Consider the following 15,968-nt stretch of genomic DNA (forward strand, 5'->3'; position numbering starts at 1 on the left):
TCTCATTTTGTCCTAATCTGTCTTGATGTCACTTTTTCTCCCATCTTTAACTGTGAGCCTACTCCATTCATGGCCCATTTCATTTAAAATCACCCAAAATAAAGAAATCTCGTTGCCATCATGTCACAGATATTTGTAAAAATTTGGTGTAAGAAAGTACATAAACAGAAAGCGATAAAATATTTTTTTCAGATTTTTTAGATCTAAACTGTAGTCAGGGGGCTATTTTGAAATGTCTAGCATTTTCTCCATCTGGAGTCAGTACGAAAGGAAGGTTGAAAGTTTTTAACTACTATAATCCCTTTATTTATAAATAAATTTTATTCAATTTGGTGTCATTAGAAAGATAAAAGGACCAACTATATCACTAAACTATGCTGCAACTGCACATGAGCAAATCTGTAATTAATGTCATTCTTCAAAATTTCTTTTTAGAACTTCATGAATTTTTTTTGTCAAAATCACAAGTTTCACCATTTCAAATTTTGACTCAAAGAATTCCTAATGTCACACATTCCAACATAAAAAAAATCAGAAGGGTGTTGTTCTGTTTAATCATTTAAAACAGAAAGAACATAAATAATATACATGTCTCTCATTTTGTGACTTATCTAATGGTCACAAATGATGATCAGTTCTCAGAAAACACATTCATAAAATTCTAAAAAGCATTGTTTCTGTCAAACAAGTTTTCAATGGATCCAGAATGAGATTTTCACTCTGCAGCGGAGTGTGCGCTGATATGAAACTTCCTGGCAGATTTAAACTGTGTACCGGACCGACACTCGAACTCGGGACCTTTGCCTTTCGCGGGCTAGTGCTCTACCACGATTTACTCTACTTAATTTATTTGTTTGTATATCTCCGTTATCAGATAATCTTAATATTTCAGGTCAAGGTGCAGCTTATAGTTAAAGAGGAGGTGGGTTACAATAGATTTTTGTTTATAACGGATTTGATGGTGAAATACTGTTGATGAAGGTGAATTTGATAGTAATTTGATTTATTTAATTTAACTGATATTGGCTCTGAGGTGTGTACAGATCGCCCGTCGCTCTCATTATTGATTATTCTATTTTTATTATTTTAAAGTAGCTTCAATTTAGATAAGTCGTAACATAGTAGATGTACTGGAAAGTGTATCTAGGAAGAGGTTCAAGACATAACTTATTAGTAAAGTGTTTCACTTACACTGAAAATTTTTCTGTGCAAATCAGGAAGTCTTGATTATTTATTTTATTATATTGATTTTTTGATTATTTAATTATATAATATAAATAATTTTGTTGGTTTTTGTCTTAGCATATTTTATAGAATTGATTTTTAGAATTATAGTGTATTGGTAATGTAAATGTTTTATGAAATATTATTTTAAATTTTTTAAAGTAGATTTTATTTATTGTACCTTTTGTATCAGGGTTTATCAAAATTTTAGTATTTATTTTACTTGTCTCGATTTGGGTTGATTTATAAATAATTTATAGTTAATGTATCATAATTATTATTAAATTATTTATAGAAATGAGATGTTAATCGTTTCCTAAGATATCTAGTTTCTTAAGAAAAAATTTAAATTTTTAAAGTTAGTTGTTTATATTTAATTTTCTTAGTATAAATATTAACTTATTTATTCTTTACGGGATAAGTTTTGAAGTTATTAACATATAATTTGTTTTGTAATGTTTAAACCTGCTATCTTTGAGATTATGTTTTAGTTCATTATTTTATATTTTGATTTTATAACTATTTCAGGTTTTTATTAAGATTACTGATTTAATTTTTAAATCTTTGCAATAATGACAGAATTAGTATATTTACTTGTATAAAATTTTTACCTTGTAAATTTATTATAAGGAACTAGGCAAAACTGATTTCCACCTGTTTATCAAAAACATGTCCTCTTGAAAATATTTTGAGGTCTGGCCTGCTCACTGAGCAGATTTTTAAAGAGCCGCGGTATTTGGCTGGAATTAATGGCTTGACGAGAAATCAACTGTCTCTAAATAAATTTTTTAATTTAACTTTTGAGTCAAAAGTGGTAGAGCACTTGCCCGCGAAAGGCAAAGGTCCCGAGTTCGAGTCTCGGTCCGGCACACAGTTTTAATCTGCAAGGAAGTTTCAAGTATTCAATGGGCAATATTATATCTGGTTCAAAAGCATATAAATGACCAGTACTTGTGCTTGCACTAGGATCATGCAAAGTCATTAAAATGTTTTCATAAGGTATCCAGCAAACATCAGTGTGAGGTGGCCATGAATAACTTGAGGAAGGGCCACTTAGACTCTTGAACTTGACTTTTGCATCTCTGTGTTCTTCACTTATCTCTAGAATTTTTCCGAGCCATCACTGGTTATCGCAGAGAGCTGCGACAAATATTTCTTCTTTAATTGTGTTAGAGGCAGTGTTTCGAATTCCATGAGAAACTTGAATGAATTTAGTAGATGATGAAACATGCTTTATCAGCAACTTGTTTTCATTTAGTGGTTTGAAAAAATGATTTACTCTTGTCCCAGGAATGGTAGACGCAGTCTCATATCGTTTTTGTAACATGTTTGTGAACATTGTTATCTACTCTTGGCATGATTAGTGGCAAAAAAATTCCATTCTGCAGTTACTCCATGATCTCGCTTGTGATGGCACAAATTAAAAAAGTTCTTAAGTTTTTACATTGTGCAGAACTGCCATCACTGAAGTACATAACATGCTGGATGTGTAGTAATTGTTCCAAGTGAGAGCAGTTTTCTGGAAAACATGGAATGTGTTTCTATCATGCTGCAAACAGTCACTTATACAACACAATGACATTGACTCAATGCAGTCATCTGTTTTAAAGTACACCACAAAAGGATGAAGGGTGACTTGAATGTTTTGCCAGTGAAATCCTTGTGCAGCATCCTGAAGCAAACAGGTATAGTTCTCTGCGAAATCCACTATGATGATGCATGTAGCATCAGAGAAGGTTTCTTTGCTTGATTTGAAGTAGTGACTCTGAGATTTTGAAACATAATGATGTTGTGTTAAGTTTTGAAGTTTTTGCATGAGATACTCAACAATATCATCAGTCGTCTTCATTAACGTCTCCAGTGTAGGTCGATCAGTTTGCATCCATTGTTTGAATACAACATTTTCACAATCTTATAAGGACTCCAGCTCCATTAAAAAATTGTGCAGCTCATATTCGTCAGGACATCGAAAACAGCGATGCTGCATGCCCTCCTCATTTTCCATATTGCAAACAAGTTTCTGTAGAAATTCAGTGTACTGTTCTTTCATATGTGCAGCATACTTTAACAGTATTACATTTTGGCGATACATGCATACACATACATTATGCATTCCATGACTGTTTACAGTAACACATTCTTTTGGCGTAAGTTCACAAAATTGAGTAAAACCAATTTTATCTTCACGGTATTTTTCTCTGAAAGCTAAGTATACATCTTTCAGATTATGTAAAATTAGTCTTTTTGTCTAAAGCACTCTTTTGCAATTTTCTGAAGGGACAGACAGACAGTCTTTTTTATTAGCAGAAATGCGACATATATCATATTCACAGTAGAAATTCTGGACACATTTTTCCACGTCCTTACCTATACTGTTTCCCACTTTATAATTCCCTTTTGACAAAATACCATCTTCTTTTAGCAATACCCTCGATTTCTTTACCATGTATTTGGAACTGTTAAAAACATTTGGATTTTTTCTTTACTCCATGAAGCTGGTGCTAAGGTAAGTATTTGTAGTTTTTCTTTAACAGAACTTCTGCTGAATTTCTCTAAGTTTTTGCAATAAAATATTTCAGTCTGTACATTCAGCACTACCAGTTTCTTCAAACACATTTTTTACTGGAACATGTAGCACTTCTGATGCTGTTTGCTGAAATTTTAAAGCTAAGCAACGTGACGGATCGATTGTATTCTGGACGCCTGTCTTGTGCTCTCTTGGTAACCGTAAATGGTGAAATGTCAAGTAGTTCACAACTTTCATTAAGTTTTTGAAGAGCTGTAGATGGATCTGGTGTATATTCTTGATCTTCAACTTCATATTCATCCATCCCTGGAAGGTTATCCCCCATAGGAGATAAAATGTCCTTATGGCATGTTGTGCACAGCTTGGTACCTGAAACAAGTCCAAGGGTTTTATATTTCCTTGCCATGGTTAAAGAAATAGGTTTCAAAGATTTCTTAGCAGTCTTTTTACCATGCTTCTTAAAAGGGTCACAGCAAATTCTTTGTCTGTCTTCAAATGTTCCCAAATAGAGCCTTTTGTGAGAAGAAGAAACACACTCAATGTTTTCACAGATGCTTCTTAGCTTCAATAATTTAATATCAGCTTGATTCAGGCTTGACATATCTATTAAATCAAGCTCATCACTGCTACTACTTTTCTTCTGACACACAACTGCTGACACAAAACTTAAAGAACATTTGTTTCGCCGGCCGGAGTGGCCGTGCGGTCCTAGGCACTACAGTCTGGAGCCGAGCGACCGCTCCGGTCACAGGTTCGAATCCTGCCTCAGGCATGGATGTGTGTGATGTCCTTAGATTAGTTAGGTTTAATTAGTTCTAAGTTCTAGGCGACTGATGACCTCAGAAGTTAAGTCGCATAGTGCTCAGAGCCAAGCCAACATTTGTTTCCCATTGTGATTTTTAATCAACTGTGTATGTTGCAGAAAAGAACTGGATGGTTTGAAACTTTTTCTTATTCTCTAATTACCAGGCAGAATGGCTGCTTATGTAAGAAGAACAAAATCAAGACAAAAAAGTCCTTCAGATATATAAAGTGCCTAGACACACAAAAACCTAACACACAGAGCTTGTGTTGCATGTGAGTATGGCTGCTAGACTAAATTTTTCATTGTTGTTTCATGTATTGTTGATTAGCTATTTGAAGCAATTAATTATTACAGCATTATTGAAAAAGTATAAGATCTAACAATACAGGACAAACACCCTTCTGTTTTTTTTTTTTTATGTTGAAAAGTATGGCAGTAGGAATTATTTGAAACAAAAATTCAGATGGTGAAACTTGTGATTCGGCTGAAAAAAATCCTGAAATTTGCAAAAAAAAAAAAAAAAAAAAAAAAAGTTAGAAATTACATTAATTACAAATTTTCAAACACTTGTTGGTGAGACACAGCACTTTAATAATTTTTTTATTATAGCTCTATTCTTTTCCTTTCCAATGACACCAAATTGAATAAAATTGATTCATAAATAAAAAAGTTATAGTGGTTACAAATTTACAAGGCACTTCGTTTCTCAATGCCAGTTGGTAGAAGGAGCCCACATTTCAAAATGGTCTCCTAATTACAATTTTGGTCAAAAAAAATCCAGAAAAAATATTTTAACCCTAACTCATTATGTACATTCTTACACCAAATTTTCAGAAAAATCTGTGACATAAGGCAACGGCCACTGGGTGATTTCACATGAAATAACCCTCATCTGAAAAAATTGACATTTGTAATTTCCAAATTGAGCTCAACATATTTTCTGTACTTTTGCATACCACTTCTACAGCAGCAGTTACAGAAATTTACATCTCATTTTGTACTGCTTAATTTGCATTCAGATTATGGACATCTGTAACTTGTATATCCTTCCTTGTCTAAAGATTTAAGAGACTTCATACTTCATACAAGATGTATACTTACGGTTTGTGCTAGATCTTTCAAGCATCTCCACCCATTACTAAAATATTTGGATTGAATCACTATAATTGCAGTATAACCAGTCAGTGGATTCATTTGCAAGAAAGCGTGTTCTGCAGAAGTTTCCATTAAGGTCAGATTACAAGGCAAGCAATGATACCTCTTCAGCCAGTGGGTATGACTTTGGCATTACATTTTAGGCCACAGAGCAGACACAAGTTTATCAGACATCCTGAGATCTTTCCCACAATGAATGATTAATTAATATACTGCACTAAGAGCTAAAATTTAAAAAATGGGCCAATGATGGCTACAGTGCTTTTATTCTTCCACGCAAAACACAGTTTGAGAGAGCCAAGGAGAGTACAGTATTGAGTAACCAATGTGAGGTAAGAAAACATGCAGTAGTTTGAGCAGCACAGTCTAAAGCTTTCCAAACTTTTTTTTAGTTTGCTTCCTGCTCACGCCCGGTTGTTTGATATATACTTCAACCCAAGGCTGTGGGTACACTGGGACACAACAGTTTAGTTTAAACTGTGGTGATTATGTTTTACACTTCTGCAGTATCAGCCACAGATTGTTGACCAGCTTTCTGGAATACACACCATATCCCAAGAACTGTTGTTAGAATGATACGTGAGAGGTTAGCTCAAACAGAGAGATCAGATACATTTGAGCAGTAAAATTGATTAGAATCACTGGTATACAACATGTCATCTTCCTAACATTCTCTCACTGGTAATTTACAGCCTGCTATTGACCAACACCTAACACTCCCATCATACTTCCCTGTGAGCACTGTCAACAATGCTAAGAAAAATATTTTTTAAGTGACAGTGCAGGCATTAACCTTAAATTTCACCATAGTAGTTAGATGGGAAGTGTGGGTCTTTCCAGGTATGAGGACACTGATAGAACTATATTCTCAATTGTACCTTTTGCACAAAATGTTGGATCCTGGTGAGAATAATATGTAATCTCAGTAAAATATACCACCACTGTACATGGAATGTTTTATTTACCAAGACATTCCATTTTTTACAACAGCTGTTACAGGAACCTCCTACCTCTCCCCAAGTTCTGATGACTTCTCATACTATGACAAGTTTTGTGTAACACCTGCAAAATTTGATCACATCTACATTAACCATCACAACTGAAAAATGTGACACAATAGAGTTGTTCTGCTTAGCACTCGTTCCTTCCCAAACATCACACATGTTAACATTTTGCAGATACTCTGATCAGGAACAAAGAATGTTTTCAGTCCTGCTTGCCATCACAGAACATAGAAACCATCAATATGTAGGCAGCATGTCACTATCTATTGTCTAGAAAATTGTGTCTTACCCTGCAGCACACACATCCACAAAAACTAGGGATAGTCAGCACCACAACATACATTTTCCAATCTAAGTTGACTACTTTTTTCTGCTGTAAAATCAAAGGTAAATTTAAAATGAATGGAGTTGATGATAATTTTTTTTATGATGATAGCTGCAAGTTCTCTTTATAAATGTAAAAAAAATTAGATCATCAATTTTGGGGTTTATATTATTTTCCCCCTAAATCTTTTTTTGCAGATGTTGGGATGGGTCTTTTCACTCATAATTATTAGCACATTCAAATTATTTCTTTATGTAGTCATACTCTTATTACTTTTATTTTTCTCATTCTTGTCTATCATATTGTATTATTTACTTCTCATATATTTCATTTAATAACATGTGATAGCTGTTTACAATAACTTCAGCATCCTTCAGCTGAGTATGCACAATGTTCATTTAACTAACTTGTTCAAACAGATACTAATGTTGAGGTAGTTGTAGCAGATTATGCATTACCATTACTAAGTGCTTCATAATTTTCATATTGTAACTTTTTCCCTTTTTCCCCTTTTATGAATATCATCAGGTCCTGCTTCACTACAAATGTCTTCCTGTACAGTTGAATCAGACTACTGATAACCAGTAATTTTTATCTATTTATTTTTATTTGACATGTCTACCTCCTTAATGCCAAACTGAGGAGCAAATCTCCATGGTCAATGAACTAGTCAGTACAGGAAAGTAACATCAGAACAGTTAACAATAAACCAAATAAAATTTGCACAACTCCTATGGACACAACGAGCTGCTGAGTATATATTTGCATAATCAACAATGTAACAAAGGAATTTGCTTAAACTTTTCCCAGGAATAGCTCAAAAGAGTGAGCCATGAGGATATTTTTCAGATTGGACTTGAAAGAGCAAGAATTACTGCTACGATTTTTTTTTTTTTTAATCCTTTGGGTAGCTTATTGAAAATTGATGCAACAGAATACTGTACAGCTAGCTGCAAAAGAGTCAAGGAACTGCAATCCATATGCTTATTGGATTTCTGCCTAGTAATAACCAAGTGAAAGCTGCTAATTCTTGGGAGTAAGCTCATATGGTTAACAACAAATGACATTAAAGAAAATATTTTTTGAGAGGCCAGTGTCAGAATTCCCACACTCCTAAACAGGGGTCGACAAGAGGTTAGCGAACTTACACCATATATTGCGAGAACTGCCCGTTTCTGAGCCAAAAATATCCTTTGTGAATGGCAAGAGTTTTCCCAGAATATGCCATACTTTGTACGCACACTAGACTATAGCAGTGTTCAGTGTTTGAACAAGATCCTGAACATGGTCTTTACATGACAGCTTACCATATATCCGAACTCCTAGGAATTTTAATTGTCCAGAATTATTAATATGCCTATTCTGTGTAACCAAAATCTCCAGTTTTACTTGAACTGTGTCACTGATGTAGTTAAAACTGAGCCTTAGCGTAATTTGGCATCAATTTATTTTCTATGTATCATGAAATTTTCTTGAACTGCACTCTCTGATACACTGCCTACACTGCAACCAACATCCTTCACTACCAAATTCATCATCAGTAGGATCCGAAGTTTTTATAAAATGGATTTTGGCCCTTCATTTCCTTGAAACAGCCCTTTTTAGGTTAAAATAAACTATTTTAGCCTTTTTGGAACACTAAAATCAAGACAGAAAATTTTACTATAATTTTGATATTATTATTCTAGTTCTTCATGCAATATAAACAACTAACTATTCCTTATTTCAGCACTATAAACAATTCATATATTCACCCACACTAAAATAATATTTTCATTAAAAGTATTTTACCGAAAATTATTTTCATGTCACTCACATAGAAACACATTCCTGAGATGTGTACCTATGTATGACCACAATCTGTGGCCTAAAGTTACTACTAAAACAAAACTTTATATTATGTTTTGTTATTTCAGTACACAATCAATCACGTTTCTAAGGTCTGTAAAGATCAACTTTTTCTATTGGACCTCAGTACATTTTTGTAGGCTGAGGAAGATCTTTCTATAGTACAAAAGAGCCCCCAATGCAATCCACCTTTGAACTTCTCCCTCTGAACAATTCAGGACTCTTATCTTCATATCTGGGGTGCCTCGGATGAATGTTCCTTAGTAAATATGACACATGCACTACCCACTGAACCAGGTATGTCCTCCATATATATCTGCATCTCAGTATCATGTCTACATTGCCTTTCAAAGGTAGAGATGCCGACTCTTTGTGTTGAATCACAAAAGCTAGATGTTGGAAGTGAGCTCTTAAAAATGCCAAAAATGCAACATTCTTGTTACTCTAAAGGGTCATCATGGATTTTTCAATAAAAGCTGATTAGCTAGAGTCAAATTTATCTACTATCCTTTGGTAGTGTTCGGCATAACATACAGCCGCCAAGAGCCAGGTGCGACAAAGTTTAAGTATGTGTTCAGGTGGTAGGGGAATATTTGGAGCTATTTACTTAAAGGACTAAAAGTGGGTAGAGGCTTTGAAAACAAATTTTTCAACGGGTGGTGTGGTACTGTTAAGGTCAGCAAAATTATTTCTGCCTTCCTCTGTTAGGTGCTGCAAGCTATTGGTAAAGCTACTACAACGAATCATACTAGGATAGAATTATTTCAGTGTTGCTCCCACTTTTAACATATAGCCAGTGCGATCCATCACCAACAGCAAAAATTTCTTATCCCTGAGATTTATCTTTTCCATTTTTTTTTTCTTCACAGGAGTAGGTGGAGTTTTTCTGGCACTGTGGAATCTAATTTCCCCACCACAACATTAGCTATCAATCAGCCATAAGTCAGTAGTCTCGTCAGCTGAAAGCCAAATACTGTGGTCACCAATGTCCATTTTAATATCAGCAATAGCCTTTTTATACACTGGTTTCTAATAATTTTTACACAATGTCGACTACTGTGTGGCCACTTATACTCTCCAGGAAACCATTTAAAGTAGTGTTCTTTAACGTATACCAGGGCACATCAGCCAACACTAAAGCCTCACACTAGCCTAAATTAAAGCTCTTCACTGCGCTACTTGTCACAGAGAAAATTAATTGTTAAATCTGTTGTTTGTTATTCTCCATGATGATGGTGATAACATGAGCTGTGGAACCTTTGTGTTGAAGGAAATGTGACTATTTATCATATCTTACCTACATTTACCATGTCTTACGAACACAAAGAAGACAGCAGTGAATAAAAAACAAGAATGTGATCACATAAAATGTCAGCTTCAACTGAATCACATTTGTCTGTCAGTAAACTAATTTTAAATGTCAATTTGAAAATATGAGGGAAAAAAGACTAGCACAAAAAGCGGCACATAAAACGAATGATAAAATAAACAAAGTTCACTTGTTTCTAACAGGCTTGGCAAAAAGTTTATCAACCATCAGTTGTGAAAGTGCAGTCCTCTCCAATACAATTATGAAAAAGACCAATGTTTGGAGATTTCTGTTTAGGCGTGCCAAGATTACACTTAAAGTGCACTATTCAAGGTGAGGCAACACACTACACGACTTCACTTTGCACTAAAAAAAATAAATAGTCCTATGAGTCACTGATTTGTTCCTTTAATATACCTGTCCTGACTTTGCCCCACTGCATAGGCATGTGGGCTTATCCTCAAAATGACACTGCGGCATACACAGTGTTGATTTCCAATGCAAGCTATATTTCTTATACCCTTCGAACTACAAAAATAATTAGACACCAGTGTCACCAATGCAGCTGTGTGCTGACACATTATCAAGTTATAAAGATATGTGATATTGTGCCATACACATTCTCAATTTCAGTGCTGTGCATAAATTTATTTATTATGTCTTTTCTTAAAATATCCGACTCACATTATTGACTTTCATTGATATTAATTTAGAAAATCTATTTAAAAAATGTATTTTTTCCAAACAAGTTCTCTTTAGCCCCTATTTTTTTATAAACATTCAATTTAGTCCCTTTTAGATCTTTAAGACGATTTAACCCATTTTTGCCACTGCCATTGATCAAACACCTTAGTGAATCAAAGAAAACAAATAATGTTCACAACTTCTTGTTTAATTTGTCCAGTGCCTCACTGAAAAAGAGAATACAGCATTTTAAGTCGTTAAACCACTTCTAAAACTGAAATGCATGAATAGACATGATCAATTACCCTTCTGTACACAGTCTTTTCAACAGCTTTTGTAAATACTGACGGCATACACATAGGTGTCAAACTATGTTGTCTGTTTTCCTTTTTAAGAGGTGGATTCTCTACTGAGAACTTTAATTATTTGAGAATCTGGGCATTCTTAAAATCAAAATTACTAATGTGTACAAGTTAATGATATGATTATAATAGAGGGAAACATTCCACGTAGGAAAAATATATCTAAAAACAAAGATGATGTGACTTACCAAATGAAAGTGCTGGCAGGTCGACAGACACACAAAGAAACACAAACATACACACAAAATTCTAGCTTTCGCAACCAACGGTTGCTTCGTCAGAAAAGAGGGAAGGAGAGGGAAAGATGAAAGGATGTCGGTTTTAAGGGAGAGGGTAAGGAGTCATACCAATCCCGGGAGCGGAAAGACTTACCTTGGGGGAAAAAAGGACAGGTATACACTCGCACACACACACATATCCATCCGCACATACACAGACACGAGCAGGGAAATGTCTACAAAAAAATAATGTAACCCTAGTTCTTTAAGGAAGTATTTATGCCACTAGACTAGCATTTACAAATATTCTGTAGTTATATTTAACACGTGTGTGTTGGGGTGGGCGGGGGAGGGGGGGGGGGGGGGCTGGTGCACAGAATTCCTTTTAGTATTACAATTCATGCAACATGGTCTCAAGGTCCATTTATCTTTCACTAATGGAATGTACCTCTAGTAATGAAGAATGTGCAAACATGTTGTAGGCCTACACAGTTGTGCTACTGTTCTGCTACACTTTGGCTTGAAAGAATGTAGTTTACATTAGATGATATGAATTTAAGAAATTTCAACTTTTTTCCCTTGTACCATAACATAAAATTATTACTGAAGTCGCCACATACAACTAATTTTTAGTACACTCTACAAAGCAAATGGCAAACTATATGTAGCTCAATCAGTAATGCCTTGAAATCTGAGTTAGGGAGCCTACAAATAACTACACTTTCATTAAATTCAACTGCTCCTGCACAACATTCAATGACCCGTTCAGTACAGTGATTTGATATGCCAATAGCTTCCAATGGAATAAAGTCTTTTGCATGATACATCTTATTCGAGTGGCCGGCATTTTAAATGTCCACGAGGTAAATAACATACATCTGGCCTTTTAAACATATCCAATTTAGGCTACCAAGCTGCATTTTCACAATGAATGAATATACAGTTTAAATATATGTTTACATAACAACTGAGTTAAAGGTCTTCTGCAGGGTAACTATGGAAATTAAGACGATAATAGAGTCCAGCATTCCATTGATAAAGTTGTCAGAGATGGTGTAAAAGTATAGATGGGGCAAGGACAGTGCAGGAAATTAGCCATGTCCTTCTCAAAGGAATCATCTCAGCATTTAGCTTGCTTAAATTGGGAAATTGCGAAAAAAGTAACTCATCATGGACCGGTGGAATCTAATACCAACTTCTCCCAGTTGTAATTTCCAGCCTGCTAACCAACTGTAATCTTTGATGAATTAAGAAAAAATTATGTTTTCCATAATGAATGTTTCACCGAAGCATACAATGGCACCCAATAGAATTACTGTTATAGCAGTGCTTATAAACCTCAACATGAATATCCCAAGTTCAAATAATTTGAAATTAGGCAGAGACTGCTCGACTCAGAGATTGCTCGACTCACTAAGTCACGAGCCAATTTGCACCACAGTCTACAGTATATATAGGTTGCATGAGGTGTGCGTTGGGGAATGTATACTTCCTTCGTATAAAGATTACCATTTACAGTGAAAATCGGGAATATTCATAATAGGCATCTGTGAACAAATATTTGCACATTAAGTGCTAGTAGTGTTTATGGAATGATGGACTGTATCTAGTTTGAAGGACTTACTTTAAGAGTATACTTTTTAAGTAAGGTGGAAGAACTACACCAAACTTCATGTGGGCATTACTAAAATGCCTGCTTTGCTTCACAGTAGACATAATATTGGCATTGGACTACAAAATGTTCTTTGTTGGTCCTAAAATTTCTTCTGGTGATTAAATAGTGGACACCTTCACAATTGGTTGTGCAAGTTCTCAGACTGGAGAAAGGTAAGGACATATCACATCAATTTGAAAGATGCCTACTAAAGCACCATGTTGTTTAAACTAACCTCCAGTTATTAAATGGATATATTTTCATCTGGCAACTCATCTCTTGGACTTCTCCTCTTAAACAAAAAGTCATTCTTGATCAGACCACAAGATCATTAAGCAGATGATTCAGACATGTGCTCCTTGTCTCGTGTATACTGATCCAGATTTCTTATATCTTACAGGTAATTTTTTTTTTCTAAATGCTATTAAAAAGTGTGTTAGTATTACATCATATTTGCATTTTCAAGTCATATGCCCAGTAATGATTTCTTAACATGATTTGTCTGTGTAATAGGAAAAAATAAAAGCAGCCTTTCAACCCAGGTATAATCTCCACAACTCGTGCGCTGTATATGTTGCAAAATAGAAAGTATAGTTTCTACACATCCATTCTCCTCATTCTCCTTCCTATTGCTCACCTTGAGGTTGAATGGTCACTATAATGCCACAAATGCTGAAGCATACATGCACAGTTTGCAGGACCACAGAAATGGCCATATGGATCGATCCTAAGCTCTGGAATTCAGATTTAACAAATTCATACTGAGATCTCTTTTTAGCTGAGCCAACTGGTGTGTTTAAATATTCATTTAGGCTTTGGCAAGATGTGTGTGTGTAAGTACAGTAAGTAGGTTCAAAAGGGCATTGACTGCAATAGCTATGTGCAGAAATGAAGTGGCTTGTACAGGATGGATTAGTGTCTACAATTCTGCTGACTGAAAACAACAACAATGTTCTAATGAAATGGCTGGGATTCGATATAATATTAAATTGCGTATTAACCTTAACTTTCAGGATAATGGTTGAGATTTGCACACTACACGTGTGCTGCACTTTTGTGCATTTACTGTACAGTCTTTGTATCCTATTTCCTTACATGTCATATTCTGAAAATTTGATAAATCTCGTTACAGATGGGAGATAAAACATTGAAATAGTGTCTAATAATAGTTTTATTTAAATTTTACCCACCCAGATCAAACTTTTTCCAAACCATTCAATATATGTATCTAGTTACGTTTTCCAGTAGAACTACAGTTTAGTTACTCCTCTACATTACTGAATAACTGCTGCCACATGACTGATCTCTAAACAGCTTAAAACATAATTACTAATTGCAACTTGTGACAAATTTTAATTATATATGAAAAATGCCATCTATCTTATCTACAAGACCTTGTACCATTAGATGTCACGAGCTAAAACACAGGAAACTATGAGCAAATTAGTTACACCTTAAAACAATGTGGACTGTAAAAAAGAACACTATCCATAAGTTTATAATGAGGCGTAAGAATTGTGAAGGTGAAATCTATAAACATTGCTTTAATGTCATTACGGGTCTAATACTAACACAAAAGCATTGCAATAAAAAACAGGCGCAATGTCACACAATTCCAATCGCTTCTATTTATCCAGTTAAGCTTGAACCTTAATTTCTTTATGTTGTTTTAACCTACCTATTTTCTTTTCTATCAGCGATCCATTCTGTGTGAGTTTAACAGCATGTATATATGCGAATTCGGCCTTGTAGCCAAGTGTTTCTGCAAAGACCACAAAAACCAAACATTTTGCAATGGTCGAGGAACTAATATTTGGCTCTGATAATTTTTCCCTTACTAATCGCAAACACTGCTTAATAGTCCATTCTTCTTCCTGTAAGGAATCGTGATAGGAAGCTTTGATAAACGATGTACTTTAGATTGTAAACGGAAAGCGTATGTGAAAACACTACTTACTACTCGGGTTCGAGCATTAATGCATTTTTCGAACAGGCCTTTCAGACTGGCATTTGTTTCTAGGGGCGAAAATAGTGACCCAATTGAGGCTATTGTTTTTTCTAAGATACCTGTCATTTTGATTGTTTTAAGGTTACTTGTTTAGCGACAACTTAACAAAACAAATAGTGACCATGTCGGTCTTAAAGCCGAATACTTATTTAGCATTGCTTTTCATTATTAGTCCACGCACATCGTTACTAATTTTACCCCCAACGCTACACCTAAATAAAACGCACGACACCCACACAACCACACGCTCACTCATTACGGCTAACACTATCGCCAACGTTACAACTCAACCCACATCTGATGAAATTCATTTTCGATATAGATTTTTCAATGCATTTTTCAAAATGTACGCAACACACTATCGATTGTATGCATACTGACAAAATAAAAAAAACCTATTTAACACAAATATTAAAGTTAAGCGGAATTTACATCCCTGAGTTCAAATATTCTCATAAATTGTTGGAGAGCCTGACATGCAACTACCAGCTCGGCGAAGACGATCTCCCACGGAAACAACCAATGTTTCGCTAGGTAACAGAAAATACGCGTACGTGATGTTCAGCAATCAGTTGATAGCTGCTTGGCGTTTGGCAGTACGTGTGATCCCTTGAGAAGCAGTCGAGTGTGTAGCTTTTGTAGCCGTCATGTGACTTTTTTAGGTGTGGTGAAAGTGTGAAGATTTTCTCGTTTTTGAACTAGGGCAGTACCATCAGAAATATGATGAATGAAGATAAAAATATACGTGTCCCGAGTGCCGGAGAAGCTATGATTATAAAGGCGCGTTTACACTGGGTTCAAAACGTGTTCTGCGACATTGCCCCAATATTGTTCACTGCTAGTAT

At 35.0% G+C, this 15,968-nt stretch overlaps 1 protein-coding gene across 2 annotated transcripts in view; it reads right to left on the reverse strand.

Moving 5' to 3' along the window:
- LOC126247981 (AP-4 complex subunit epsilon-1-like) overlaps positions 1 to 15,401 on the reverse strand; it is a 46,638-nt gene extending 31,237 nt beyond the window's left edge. Inside the window, exons 1-2 of one of the 2 annotated variants that reach the window (XM_049948556.1) lie at positions 15,073 to 15,401; positions 14,794 to 14,989 (exon numbers count right to left, since the gene is read on the reverse strand). In XM_049948556.1, coding sequence (XP_049804513.1) covers positions 14,794 to 14,989; positions 15,073 to 15,189 — 313 coding nt within the window. In that variant the 5' untranslated portion in view covers positions 15,190 to 15,401. Of the gene's footprint in view, positions 1 to 14,793; positions 14,990 to 15,072 lie in introns of those variants that run through there. The other variant, XM_049948566.1, reaches the window with a different exon arrangement.
- Between the last annotated feature and the right edge of the window lie 567 nt (positions 15,402 to 15,968).

This window comes from Schistocerca nitens, chromosome 1 (genome assembly GCF_023898315.1).
Source record: "Schistocerca nitens isolate TAMUIC-IGC-003100 chromosome 1, iqSchNite1.1, whole genome shotgun sequence".
Taxonomy (NCBI): domain Eukaryota; kingdom Metazoa; phylum Arthropoda; class Insecta; order Orthoptera; family Acrididae; genus Schistocerca; species Schistocerca nitens.